This window comes from Budorcas taxicolor, chromosome X (assembly GCF_023091745.1).
Source record: "Budorcas taxicolor isolate Tak-1 chromosome X, Takin1.1, whole genome shotgun sequence".
Classification (NCBI taxonomy): Eukaryota; Metazoa; Chordata; class Mammalia; order Artiodactyla; family Bovidae; genus Budorcas; species Budorcas taxicolor.
The window spans coordinates 56,865,366-56,878,661 of NC_068935.1; the positions used below are offsets into that span (position 1 = coordinate 56,865,366).

Sequence of the window (13,296 nt, forward strand, 5' to 3'; positions counted from 1 at the left end):
CATCCAGATGTAATGTCATTGATCCCAATGGGAGTGAAGTGAGGGCCTGGGTCAGGTGCCCGGGTTCAGGTCAGCAGAGTGAAGGAACCCAGCTGTGCTAGGAGTCAAGCTAGAACCCTCAGGGGGGCTCTGGGGCCCCAGGACAATCCAGGTCATCACTGTTCTCAGCCCTGGCAGGGTTGTGGGAATGAGCCCCCTACTTCCGCTTGCCTCTCGGGCTCCTGGCTGGGGAGGGCCTGGTTCTAAGGGGAGCAAGGTCAGGGACAGAGGGTGGTGCTCAGACTTGCTGAGAGTCAAAGTGAAGGGCAGGAGGAGGCTTGAGGAATGCCCAGGACATCATCTCAGCTTGGGAAGCCCCGGGCTTGGAGCCCTGATGTCGTGCCCACAGACTTCCCTTTGGGGTCTCAGTGAAGTGATGGCTTGGTGTGAGGGCCCTGCCTCCAGTCAACGCAAGGGGCACCCCCGGACCTGCCAGGGCTCAAGATGAGGACCTTGAGGGAGGACACAGGGAATCCCACAGGTCCCGGCACCTGCTGTCAGTCGGGGGCGACTCTCGTGGGGGCATGAGCTCGGGGTCTCAGAGACACTGGAGACTTGACATAAGGGGCGGGGCCTCAGAGATTGGAGGGGAGACTCTGAGGCTTTGAAGGAGTTTAGGTGAGGACCCCGAGGGAGGACTGAGAGGACCCTGGACCCCAGTCAGAGGAGACCTCAGAGAGCCTGTCTCCGTTGTCAGTCCAGGGCGACAGTGGAGTAGAGTGAGTGCAGCAGGCGTGGCCTGACTCCCTGACACCCGCGGCTGCGAGAGATGGGGCCCTGGTGTAAGGCGCGGGGCTTCAGCTGGGAGAGGCGAGAATCCAGGTCCTGCCCGGGGGCAAGGTGAGGTGCCTGAGGAGAGCTGAGGGGACCCGAGGGAGGATTGAGAGACCCCACAGTCCCCGCCCCTGAAGTCGGCCGTGGGGGCCCTTGGGGTGAGAAGTGCACACTGGGCCCGTCTGCCCTCCTCACATGCGGGTCTCAGAGAGACAGGGAGCAGCAGGGCCTCAAAATGGAGGACACGATAAGCCCGGGTCCTGCCTGGAGTCCAGGCTCCATGAGAGGAAGGAATGAGGCAGTTAGACCCAACATGGGGAGGGACCCTTGCCTCTGATGGTCTTGGAGGCCGCAGAGTGGGGTGAACAGGTGAGCAGTTTCTTGACCTCTGGCTTAGGGACCTCGAGACCTGAGGCGATCAGGCGGCGGGCTGAGGCTTCAGGTCCACAGAGGGTGGACTTGCCGGACACCGATGGAGGACTGAGCAGACCCCTGCCCCTGTGGTCAGTGCTGGGAGGCCAGGCAGGACGTGAGGAGGAGCTGAGGACCGAGCATCTCCCTAGGCTAGGACCCGTCGGAGGTCCTTGGTAGGTGCGGCCACATGTGGGGCCACTTACCACTTTCTGTCGAGGCTTGCATCTTGTTCTAAGTTTCCATGGAGGCCCCCAGAGGGGACAGACAAGGTCGTGCCACGGGAAAAGTGACACTACAAGGGAACCCCGAGGGGACCTCCCACCACACAACTGGGGGGACCTCACAGAGTACACCCCTCCTACCATCAGAGAAGGCTCAGGGCTGTGCCACAGGATAACCCTGAGCTGCCCCCTCCATTTCTCTCACAGGAGCTGCAGGAACTGGGAGGCAAAGGCAGAGCTCTGAGGCCCGTGTCCTTTAGGTCAGAGAGCAGAGGAGCTCCAGGCAGTACCAGGAGTCAAGGTGAGGCAGGTGCTCTGAGTCTGCACCAGGGGCTCCCCACCCCAGAACAGAGGGGAACCCACAAGGGCCTAATTCCCACAACTTGTCACACTGGAAATCTCGAGCTGTGTTGACTGCACCCTGATGAGCCACCTCACTTCCTCCTTCAGGTAGCCAGAGGACTGGCCACTCTGGAGGCATGCCCCTGTGCGGTCTGATAGCACCCCTAAAGGGGAGACCTGTAAGTGGCCTGTATCAGACCGCCCAGGGTGCGTTTCTCAGCCAAGGCTGCTCACACCCCCTCTCTCCCCCAGGCGGGTGGTCCCCATGTCCCCCTGCCTCACTTCTGTCTGTGGTTTGATCCCAGGCATCATGCTCATGGTTGAGATGAGTGAGCTGAGCAAGCCAAGCAAGCCCGAGGAAGACCTTCAGGACCCAGGAGAGGCCCAGGGCCCGGAAGAGGCGCAGCTCTTGGGGGCTGAGGCGGGGAGGGCTGCATCTGCCTCGGCCTCATCCCCTCAATCTCCTGCTCCACCCTTGTGGAGGCCTTGACCCAGGAAACTCTTAATGAGATGGTGACAGGAAACCTGGTGACGTTCCTGCTCCACAAGTATCAAGCCAAGGAGCTGACCTCCCAGGCGGAAATGCTGAAGAAGGTCCTCAGGGATAACCAGGAGCACTTCTCGGTGATCTTCAGCCAAGCCTCGGAGAGCCTGCAGCTGGTCTGTGGCATGGAAGTGAAGGAGGTGGACCCCACGGAGCACATCTACATCATGGTCCCCACCCTGGGCCTCACCTGCGATGCAATGCCGAGTGGTGGGCAGAGCATGCCCAAGGCCGGCCTTCTGGTGCTGGTCCTCAGCCTAATCATGTGGAATGGAGACCGTGCCCCTGAGGAGGAGGTCTGGGGAGCACTCAGCAAATGGGGATGTTTGTTGCGAGGGAGCACTGTGTCTTTAGCGATACGAGAGGGCTGCTGACCCAAGTGTGGGTGTGGGAGGGGTACCTGGAGTACTGGCAGGTGCCTGACAACGACCCTGCTCTATACGAGTTCCTGTGGGGTCCCCGGGCCTATGTGGAGACCAACAAGTAGGAAGTCACGGAGTATCTGCTCAGAGACAACCAAAGGCTTTCCAGAGCCTTCCCACCCCCATCTGCAGAGGCTGTGAGGGAGGAGGAATAGGAGCCCTGACCCAGAAAAGTAGCCAAGCTGATCTTTCCCTCCGTGATTGAAGATGGAGCGGTCAGCCTTCTCAGTAGTGATGGCCTGGGCCACTTGGGGGAACCCGGTGTGTAGCATCTTTGTGTTCCTTTTCTCTGTGATGACATGCAAAATCATCTCTGTTTTTTAGGAATTTTTCAAATGTGTTTTTTCAGCTTAAGCCTTAATAAACTTCAGTGTCTAACTTTGTGAATGACATTGATCCCACATGTATTTGTACTTAACCAGTTTAAGGACCAGAGTTTTGCTGTTTTGTAAAAGAGATTGGGAACTCTCCCATTTTATTTTGTGACCCTGAGCAAGATCATAAAAATTGGAATTACAAGTATTTTGGATATGTGAACTTACTCAGCAGTATATAGTTTGGTGGAAAAACTGGAATATAAAAAACGATTGTAGTGAATTCACACTTCTTACAGGGTTTGACTGTCCTTTTCTACAGCTAATCTGCATCTGTTTACTTGGATTTTGCCAGGTTGTTACTTAAGAAACTAGGAGAAAATTGATGAGATTAATAAGCCCCCTTCTCACTGGTTCATTTATTCCACAGAACTTCAGGAGGTGAGGTGTTAGGGCAGAGGGTGGAAGCTTCAGATCCGCAGAGGATGGACTCTCAAGACCCTCAAGCAGGACTGAGTAGACCTCCCACCTCTGTGGTCAGTGTTAGGAGGCCAGGCGGGATGTGAGGAGGAGGTGAGCACCGAGCATCTCCCCAGCCTAGGACTCGCGGGAGGCCCTGGGCAGGTGACGCCACACGTGGGGGTCCTCAGTGCTTTCTGTTCAGACTCAGGTCTTGTTCTGAGTTTCCCTGCAGGCCCCCAAAGGGGAGGGACCAGGCCATGCCAGGGGAACAGTGGGCAATACAAGGGAGTCCTGAGGGGACCAACCACCCCACAACTGGGGGACATCGCAGAGTTCATCCCTTCTACCAGCACAGAAGGCTCAAGTCTGTGCCACAGTCTACCCCCTAGGTGCCCCCTCCATTTTTGATACAGGAGCTCCAGGAACCAGGAGGTGAAGGTGGAGGTCTGTGGCCTGTGTCAGAGAGCAGAGGAGGTCCAGGCAGTGCCAGGAGTCAAGGTGAGGAGGGTGCCCTGAGTGTGCACCAGGGGCTCCCCATCCCAGCACAGAGGGGAACCCACAAGGCCCTAATCCCCACAGCACGTCAGACCCAGAACCTCACACTGTGCTGACTGCAACCTGGGGAGCCAACTCCTGTCCTCCTTCGGGTAGACAGGGATCAGGCTGATCTGGAGGAGCCCCTCTATGAGGCCCGAGAGCACCCCTCAAGAGGAGACCTGTAAGTGGCCTGAGTCAGACCGCCCAGGGTGGTTTCTCAGCCAAGGCCGATCACAACCTCCCTCTCCTGCAGACCTGGGGTCCCCATCTATCCCCCTGTCTCACTCCTTTCTGCAGTTCGACCCTGGTCAAATTGCCTGGGATGCATGAGTTCTGCCAGCCTGAGAGAGTCTTTCAGGATCCAAGAGAGGATGAGGGTCTGATGGAGGCAAAGTTCCTTTGGGGTGAGGAGGAGGAGGAGCAGATGAAGGAAGGAGATGCAGCTTCCCCCTCCTCCTCTCTCCTGGTCTGGGGCACCCTGGAGGAGGTGGCTGCTGCTGCAACAGCCAGTCTCCCCCAGAGCCCTTGGTGTCTGCCCCTCTCCCACTGCCATGGCTGCCAATCTTGGGAGCCAATCTGAAGACCATGGCCTCAGCAGGCAAGATGAAGTACCAGACACCTCAGGTGACCAGGAAGATGCAAAGTCCTCACTCCAAGATGCACTACAGGTGAAGAAGAAAGAGCTGGTGCGATTCCTGCTCAGCAGGTATCTTGCCAAGGAGCTGATCACAAAGGCAGAAGTGCTGAAGAGTGTCCTCAAAGATTACCAGGACCACTTCCTGGTGGTCCTCAGTCAAGCCTCAGAGTACCTGCAGCCGATCTTTGGTTTGGAGGTGAAGGAGGTGGACCAGAGTGAGCAGACCTATATCCTGGTCCCCACACTGGGCCTCACCCTCAAAGAGATGCTGAGGGATGGGCAGAGGTTGCCCAAGGCCGGCCTCCTGGTGGTGATCCTGTGCCTGATCACTGTGGAGGACAACCGTGCCCCTGAGGAGGAGATCTGGGAAGCACTCAGCAGGATGGGGGGTGTCCTGGGAGGGAGCACTACACGTATGGGGATCCCAGGGAGCTGTTGACCCAAGTGTGGGTGTGGGAGGGGTACCTGGAGTACCGGTAGGTGCCTGACAGCAGCCCTGCTCACTACGAGTTCCTGTGGGCTTCCTGGGCCTATGCAGAGACCAGCAAGTTTTAAGTCCTGGAGTATCTGGACAGAGTCAGTTGAAGGGGTCCCAGCTCCTTCCAGCCCCTCTGCAGAGGCTGCGAGGGAGGAGGAAGGGGGACTCTGAGCCAGAGGAGCAGCCAGGCTCCTTCCAGGCCCACATCCAGCAGCTTGCCCTGGGGGAGGGGGGGCAGGAAGGGAGGTGATCCTTCCCTCTGTGATTGAAGAGGGAGCGGTCAGCCTTCTCAGCAGTAAGAGCCTAGGCCTGTTGGGGGAACCCAGTGTGTGGCATCTTTGTGTTCCTGTTCTCTACAATGACATGGAGACTCATCTTTCTTTTCTTTAGGAAATTTTCAAATGTTATTCCTTTTTATAGAAGACGATGCATCCCAGTATCTAACTATGTCAGTGACATTGATCACCATGTGTTTGTACTTAGCCAGTTCACGAACAAGGGTTTTTCTCTTTTGTAAAAGAGATTGGGAACACTTCCATTTTGTTTCGTGGTCCTGCACAAGATAACATGGAATTAGAATTAGAATGATTTTGGAAATGTGAATTTATTTAGCAGTGACATAACTGGTGGAAGAATTAGAAAATAAAAAGTGATAGTAGTGAATTCTTGCTTCTTATACTTGTTGTGTGTCAGTTTGTACAGCTAAGGGATCTCGGTTTATTTGAATTTGCCCGGGTTATCAAAAGTGGCAAGTAATCTGAGTCAAGCAGCCCCTGCTCACTGGCTCATTTATTCTGAAGACCTTTACAGAGTCTCTGCTTCGTGAAAGGCCCTGTGTTAGCAATGGAGACACTGGGAGAAGCAGGACACCCCCACACCTGGAGCGATGGTCTCAGAGCCACAGTCACATGAGGTACATCGTGGGAATGAGGGGAAATGAGACATTGCTGTAAGGTGTCTCTTTGGGTCTTGGATAAACCTCAGAGAGATCTGTTTCCGGGGCAGGATGGAAGGGGTCCTGGCTCTTCTCGCATTGCTGCTGACCACAGGAATGGAGTAGGTGTTTTCTACCCTGTATCTGCTAGGCATCCTGCAGAACTCAGGTCACACTCCCTTGAAATGATGCCCAGAAATCCATGGGCTGACCCTCTCTTTCCTGGTCCCAGGGACCCAGATCTTAAGGTGTTAACTAGCTTTTAATTATCTTGATTTTCACTGGGCATTGTAATCAAAGACTCGACATTTATTGGCACTGCAATGATGAAAATAAGGGTTGGGATGGAAGACCAGCAGGGACACAGGCAAAGAGTGGTTCTTGCTTCTATTTCCTGGACCAGCTTGGGTCCTGCTGGAACACTCCTCCACACCCAAATTTCACAGTTCCTCTAACTGGAAATGGGGTTACCGGGTAGCTCAAACAATGAAGAAACTGCTTGTATTGTGGGAGAGCTGGGTTCGATTCCTGGGTCAGGAAGATCCTCCTGGAGAAGGGCATGGCAACCCACTCCAGTATTCTTGCTTGGAGAATTCCATGAACAGAGGAGCCTGGCAAGCTACAGTCCATGGAGTTACAGAATCAGACATGACTGAGTGACTAACACTATGTTCCACTATGGTCTAACTGGAAAAGTTTCTTAGTTTTATTTATGAAACATCCTATTGAGGTGCATATCCTCTGACCTGTCCTGGACCACAAAGCAGCCAACTCCATCCAGTGGAGAGTGGAGGAGTGTCTGGGGGCAACAGTGTGGGAAATTCCTGCCCCGCCATCACAGGGCTAACAGCCGCCAGGCCTTGAGCTCTGTTCTGTCCCTCAGGGGCATCCTGCAGCCCAATACACGGGGCTCCTCACACCTGCTCGCCTCCCAGATGAAGAACTGAGGCTGCGGGGCTTGGGCATCTTCCCAGGACCACTTGCTAGTGAGGGTTGGGGTGGGCTCGGAGCCCTGGTCTCAATTCCTCTGGAGGCCCCGCCCTTCCCGCCCACCCCAGGCCGCGGCCCTACCTTCCAACTTCTCCTGCCTTCCTCTTCTCAGTGCTACACAATGCCTCTGAGGTGACAAAATCAGGCCTGTGGAAGGAAGGGGACGAGGAGAACCAGAAGCACTGTGGGGCTGCTCTGGGGTTTGCTGGGAACTGACTCTGCTGGGGGCTGGCATCTCTGTCCAATCCCAGCGCCTCCTGCCTGAGGGTGGTGCCCTGTCCCTGCTGCTGCCATGGGGCCTCCTGCCCAGCTGAACCTGCCAGGCTGACCAGCTCCTCTCCGAGCAGGAGAGATGGAGTGTTTGACTGAATGGCCCCAGTGCCCACTGGGATGAGGCCTCTACAGGAGCTTCCTCTGATACGGGAGGGCAGGTAACATGGGCAGAACCCCGAGGCTTCAGGTCTCCCCAGCCTCAGTGAGGGAGAGGAGCAGCTGGAAGGTCCCTGAGCTGGGGACACCGAAGCGGGGATGCCAAACACAGGGACAGGAAAGTAAGGCTGAGAAAGGCAGGCCTTAGACATCATGAGGGCTTGTGTGTGCACAACACAAGTGTCCCGAGCCACAACTGACAAAGACCCCTCAGCTCCCAGCCCCATCCCTGCCCATGCTCTGCAAATCCCCCATCTTAGCCCAGGGCTGTTGAGGGCAGATCCGTTTTAACCTCTCTGGCCTTGGCCCTGGGGCAACCCTGGACCAAGTAACCCACTAGGTTACTGTCACCTCATTCGACCGCTGAGGAGGCACTGAGGGATAGATAGATAGCCCATGACTGCATGGGACCTGAGCACACACACGTCCATCCTCAGTTTTTCCCTTGTACCTGGAGGAAGGGTCCCTGTTTACTGGAGGGGGGTGGGGAGGAGCAGAGCTGTACGCCTGAACCTCAGCAGGGTCTCAGCACCTCGCAAGGAGGCTCCATTTCCACGTGGCTATGAGGATGGGGACAAAGTCCCAGAAGAATCCAGCCCAGGGCCTCCTGGGCCTTTCCTTCACCAAACACAACAGAGCCACAGTTCTCACAGGCCCACAAGGCACCTCGTGATCAGGCTCCTATCCTGGTGGCCTGCTCTCCTTGCCCCTAGATTCCCCCCAGTAGACATGAAGGCCATCCTTCCATCCATGAAACATTCCAGTGTGTTCCTACCTCAGGACTTTTGTAGGGTGTGAGGAGTCACATCGTGTCCCTCAAGTCCTGGAGTCTCGATCCCAAGTATTTCGGTGGGACCTTACAAAGGAAAGGTCTTCACAGAGCTGATGGAGATCAAGTGAGCTGATTAGGATGGACCCTCCTCTAACACAATGGCTGTCCCCATACATAGGACACATTGAGAGATAGAGAGGCACACAGGAAAACTCACGATGAAGAGAAAAGAGGATCTCTCCAAGCCCAAACATGCCTACCATGGCCAGCAAAGCCCCGGAAGTGAGGAGGGGGAAAGATGGGACAGACTCACTCCACAGCCCTCACAAGAGCCAATGTCCGCTGACACCTTGACCTCAGCTGCCGCTCAGTAGACAGCCCAGCCAGGTTCCTGACCTTAGGGGTGTCACCTCCCATGAGTCATGCACCCTGAAGCAGAAGGGGCTCCTCAAGGGTCCCCCAATGTTGCCACAAGTTTCAAATCAGCAGCTGAGAATCTCCAGCTACTGATTCAGGGGTCTCCCCAAGAGGCTCACCAGCATGCAGGGTCACTCCACCCACCAAGGGCCTTGAAAACACATGACCCCAAACCCAAAGACAAGCACAAAGTTTCCACAAGGTGAACACCAGCCCTTGTCGCTCTGCCCTCAGAAGTGTATTTAAGAGCCTGTCTTTGGATGTGAGGCTGCCAGGCACTGTATCCAACACACATGCTTTGTGAGCCAAGGGACGCTTTACAGCAGGACAAGGGTCACCTGCAAGGACAGACTGCTGCCTGTTTCTGGGCCTGTGGGCCTCTCTGCCTGCCGACGCTCAGCCCAGCCCCCGGGCTCCCCCATCACCCTCTGGACACTGTTCCAAAACAGGGAATTTGGACCAGAACACAGAGGGAAAAACACTAACCAGTTTCCTAACAACACATTTCTCTCAAGCACCCAGACCCAGCAGGGCCAAAACGACTGGCAACGCCATCTTTTCATAAAGGTCAAAGTCCCCAAGAGTCTCCCTGAGTTGAGAGCAGAACCACATGAGAGGAGTACCGGACCCCGAACCCCCACCAAGTGGGCACCACACCCTAGGGTGGGGCCGGATCACACCGAACCAGATGGGCACATACAGGGCACAGCAGTGACTGGACGGTATCACCATGAGCTGGTCTCTCCATCACCCTCCGCTTGACAGCCCAGCCTGGACAGGCCTCCTGCCCAAAGGGGATCAGGTGCTTGAGGATGTCTACCTGGAAGACGTCTTTCCCGGCCCTCCCCAGGATGGGCTGCAGCAGCCAGTGGGGGTCAGCGAGCACAGTCAGGTACTTCTGTTGCAGGTTGGGTAGCAGGGTTTGATTCTCCAGCTCCTCCATCTTGTCGGGACCTAGGTTTTCTGGGCACAGCAAAGTGTCCCCAACGTTCACAAGATCTGTGTGCAAAGACAGGACACAGAAGGAGAACAAGGTGATTCACAGTCATGCTTACTAGAGACTAAGACCGTATCACAGAGCAGACCCGAGGTGAACTGGGTCCTCTGTTTGAGCCTTTCAGATGGGCTCAGCTCAGCAAAGGGAATTTAGGATGAGGCCAATCGAGGGAGGGAGCGAAATGAAAGGGAGAGGCCTGCTGTTCCATGAACCCACCAGGCCACGGGCAGCTCTCAGTCTGCCCACTGCAGGCCGCAGGGACAGAGCAGGAGGGCCCCGGTGGGGAGCCTGCGGACATCAGGTCCCCAAGTGACTCACCAGCAGAGAGGTGTTGCTGTGGGGCCTCACCCCTGGGGACTCAGGGGACTTGCTCAGGCCCGGCTGCAGGTAGTGGGGGTGGGGAACCCAGGCTGGGTGCTGTGCTGCCTCTCAACATGCACACACACACAGACAAGCGCCACGTGCAGACCTGGACCCACCTTTGCCTCAGAGCACAACCAGGACTGAGGCCCAGAGTGGTGGTCACGTACCTCGTGCCACCATCTCCTAGCCCAGGTACCCTCGCTGCCCCTCTGAAGAAACCCTAGCCCACTCCACCAACTGGTTCAACAGAAAACAAACGAGCACAACCCAGCTGAGATCCAGGGCAGCACCTGGGGCCGTGCGGGCAGCATGGGGCAGGGCGCTTGCTCCACGATCCTCACTTGCCCTAGGTCACTCTGTGGCTGAACTGGTCCCCATCCCGCAGCAAGGCCCGGATCTGGGTGGGGCTCATCCCCAGCCTCTGCTCCAGCAGCTCCCGCCAGGACATGTCCTCTCACTGCAGGTGCCTGATATGGACGGCCAGGGTACATTGCTTGGTCTGCATAGCACAGGCCGGCACTGAGTTTCCAGGGTCTTGACACCATTTAAGACTAATTCTGTGAAAGGCTGTCAAAAGGACAGAGCGCTGAACTTCATCTCCCAGGGCTCCCAGGGCCTCACGTGGCTGCAGAAACACAGAACCACAAAGACCAAGAGCCTGACACAGAGGCCTCCAAGCTCACAGCCCTGGGCAGGATCTCAGCCGCATGTGCCCAAGCAACAGCCAAGCCTGCTGACACAGAGGGGAGGGTCACAGAGGGCTGGCTCTTTCCATCCATCTCCATGTGGTCTGCTGACAGGGGGTGGTGACCCAGAAGACCCAGCCATCACTTGCAGTGTGTAGGGAGGTCAGGAAGGAGGGCAGGACAGCGGAAGAGGGGCACGAGGTGAGTTCCAAGACAGAGGGACTCAAAGCCCTGGGAGCACCGAGGAGGGAGGGTGGGTTCCCTGGCTTCACAGCCCAGTGGCCAGGTTCTGGTCCTCTCCCAGCACAGACAGACACAGTCCCGGGTTTGGCTTCCCCCACCCCCGGCCCCCACTGCAGCCCTCAACTCCCTGGCCCGCATGCCTGCCCATGCTCTGCAGATCCCCCATCTTAGCCCAGGGCTTCTGAGGCTGATCTGTGCTAACCAATCTAGCCTCGGCCCTGAGGCCACCCTGGACCTCAGACGGCCCTGCCAAGTGTCTTCCCCTTGCCTTTGGAAGCCGCCTTCCTCCCAGCCTTTCCCACACCACGGCCTCCACTGTCAGCAGATGCCCCGGCCCCTGCCCAGAACCTGGAGAAAAAAACGGAGAGCAGGAACTTCTGGGACAGGCATACTCCATGTCCTCGCCAGGGTCTGGGACAGTACCACACAGGAATCATAGAATTCAAACCTCAAATAACCCACTAGGTTACTGTCATCTGACTCTACAGCTGAGGAGGTGGTGAGAGACAGAGATAACCCATGACTGCAGGGGACCTGACCACATACACATCCATTCTCATTTATTTAGTTGTACCTGGAAGTTGGGGGGGGGGGGTCCCTGTTCACTGGATCGGGGTAGAGGCAGAGGAGCAGAGCTATGGGCCTGAACCTCAGCAGGATCTCAGCACCTTGCAGGGAGCCTCCATTTCCATGTGGCTGTGAGGACGGGAACAAGGTCCCAGAAGAACCCATCCTAGGGCCTCCTGGGCCTTGCCTTCCACGAGCACAGCAGAGCCACAGTTCTCACAGGCCCATGAGGCCCCACGTGATCTGGCTCCTGCCCTGGCGGCCTGCTCTCCTCACCCTTGGATTCACCCCTGGTAGCTATGAAGGCCATTCTTCCATCCGTGGAACATTCCAGTGTGTTCCTACCTCAGAACCTTTGTAGGGTGTGAGGAGTCACATCACATTCCCTCAAATCCAGGTGCTGGAGTCTCAATCCCAAGTACCTCAGTACAGACAAAGGAAAGGTCTTCACAGAGCTGATGAAGTTCAAGTGAGCTGATTAGGATGGTCCCTCTTCTAACAGGACAGCCGTTCCCATACAAAGGACACACTTACAGACAGACAGGCACACAGAAAAACTGGGGTGAAGAGGAAGGCAGAGATCTCCAAGCCCAGACACGACCACCATGGCCAGCAATGCCCCAGAAGTGAGGGGGGGAGAGATGGGACAGACTCTCTCCACAGCCCTCATGAGCGCCAACATCAGCTGACACCTTGACCTCGCCTGCCAGCCTTCTGAACCAACACAGTTGGTAATGTGAGCCACCCAATGCAATCCTGATGTGACTGCCGGCAAATGAAGACAGAGGGTCAGCCCTGTATGTACATCTCTCCGCAGGGGCAAAGGAGGGGGTGTGGGGATGACTTCTCCACTCCCAGCATCTCAGGCACACTTCTCCACGTCTGCACATCTTCAAGTGTTTGTTTTCATCTCCCAGTGTCGGGGGTCCCACAAGTTACTGACTTGAAGGGAAAACTCATTGTGCCAATACAACCACTTGACGTGACCACACACTCACTGACTGAAGGGCCATGCAGGAGGAGGCCCGGGGCACAGGGCGTAACCCGAGGTGCTGACACACACCAGCAAATGGCCTTCTGCAAAGGCTCCCCTGTGTCCACTCCCCCAACCACAGTCATGCATGCCATGTCCTCACGCACTGGCTGGCCCCAAACATCATCATCCTGCTGAACCTTTACCTGCTGGGTGACAAAGGGTCACCCTCTTCACTGGGTGAACATATCACAATGTTTCCTCCAGCCTCACACCTCTTGTCTTGATACTGCACACAGGCACCATAAGTTCTAGTATTCCTGGAAGTTATTTCAATACAGTATGGCTAGGAATAATGTGCATGTGTGCAGAATTGGACGTGAGCCCCTAAAATATGTTTCTCCAAATCCAAACTACTTTCTCCTGATTTCATCTCCCCTTAGCCAGATTCCCAATATGCCCATGATCACTGTATAGCCACCCAATACAAGAGCAAGAGGGATGGAGGCAGCAGAATGGACACAGAGATGCCCTGAGCCAACTGTGGCTAAACCACCTTTAGCTGATTTTACAAACCAGACGACTGGAATATACCATAATTGTAGGGCCACTTCCTGTCCTGGAAATGTGAATGACTCTGAAGCTTAATCTTAAACTTCAATAGCTTCGCTGTTTATCTCTGGCTGGTCCAAAGAGTTACAGAAGGGAAACAAAACACTGAGAAAAGGTTTGGGACTCAGA

The 13,296-nt window shown here is 55.9% G+C and overlaps 1 protein-coding gene and 2 pseudogenes across 1 annotated transcript; 2 read left to right on the forward strand and 1 right to left on the reverse strand.

Moving 5' to 3' along the window:
- Positions 1-2,115: 2,115 nt before the first annotated feature.
- Positions 2,116-2,911, forward strand: LOC128070632 (melanoma-associated antigen 8-like; annotated as a pseudogene).
- A 1,709-nt stretch (positions 2,912-4,620) lies between these two features.
- Positions 4,621-5,261, forward strand: LOC128069437 (melanoma-associated antigen 9-like). The gene is given in 2 exon segments (XM_052662639.1): positions 4,621-5,092; positions 5,095-5,261. Coding segments are annotated over 2 exon segments (639 nt in total).
- A 3,975-nt stretch (positions 5,262-9,236) lies between these two features.
- On the reverse strand, positions 9,237-10,683 carry LOC128069439 (protein EOLA1-like; annotated as a pseudogene).
- Positions 10,684-13,296: the final 2,613 nt, after the last annotated feature.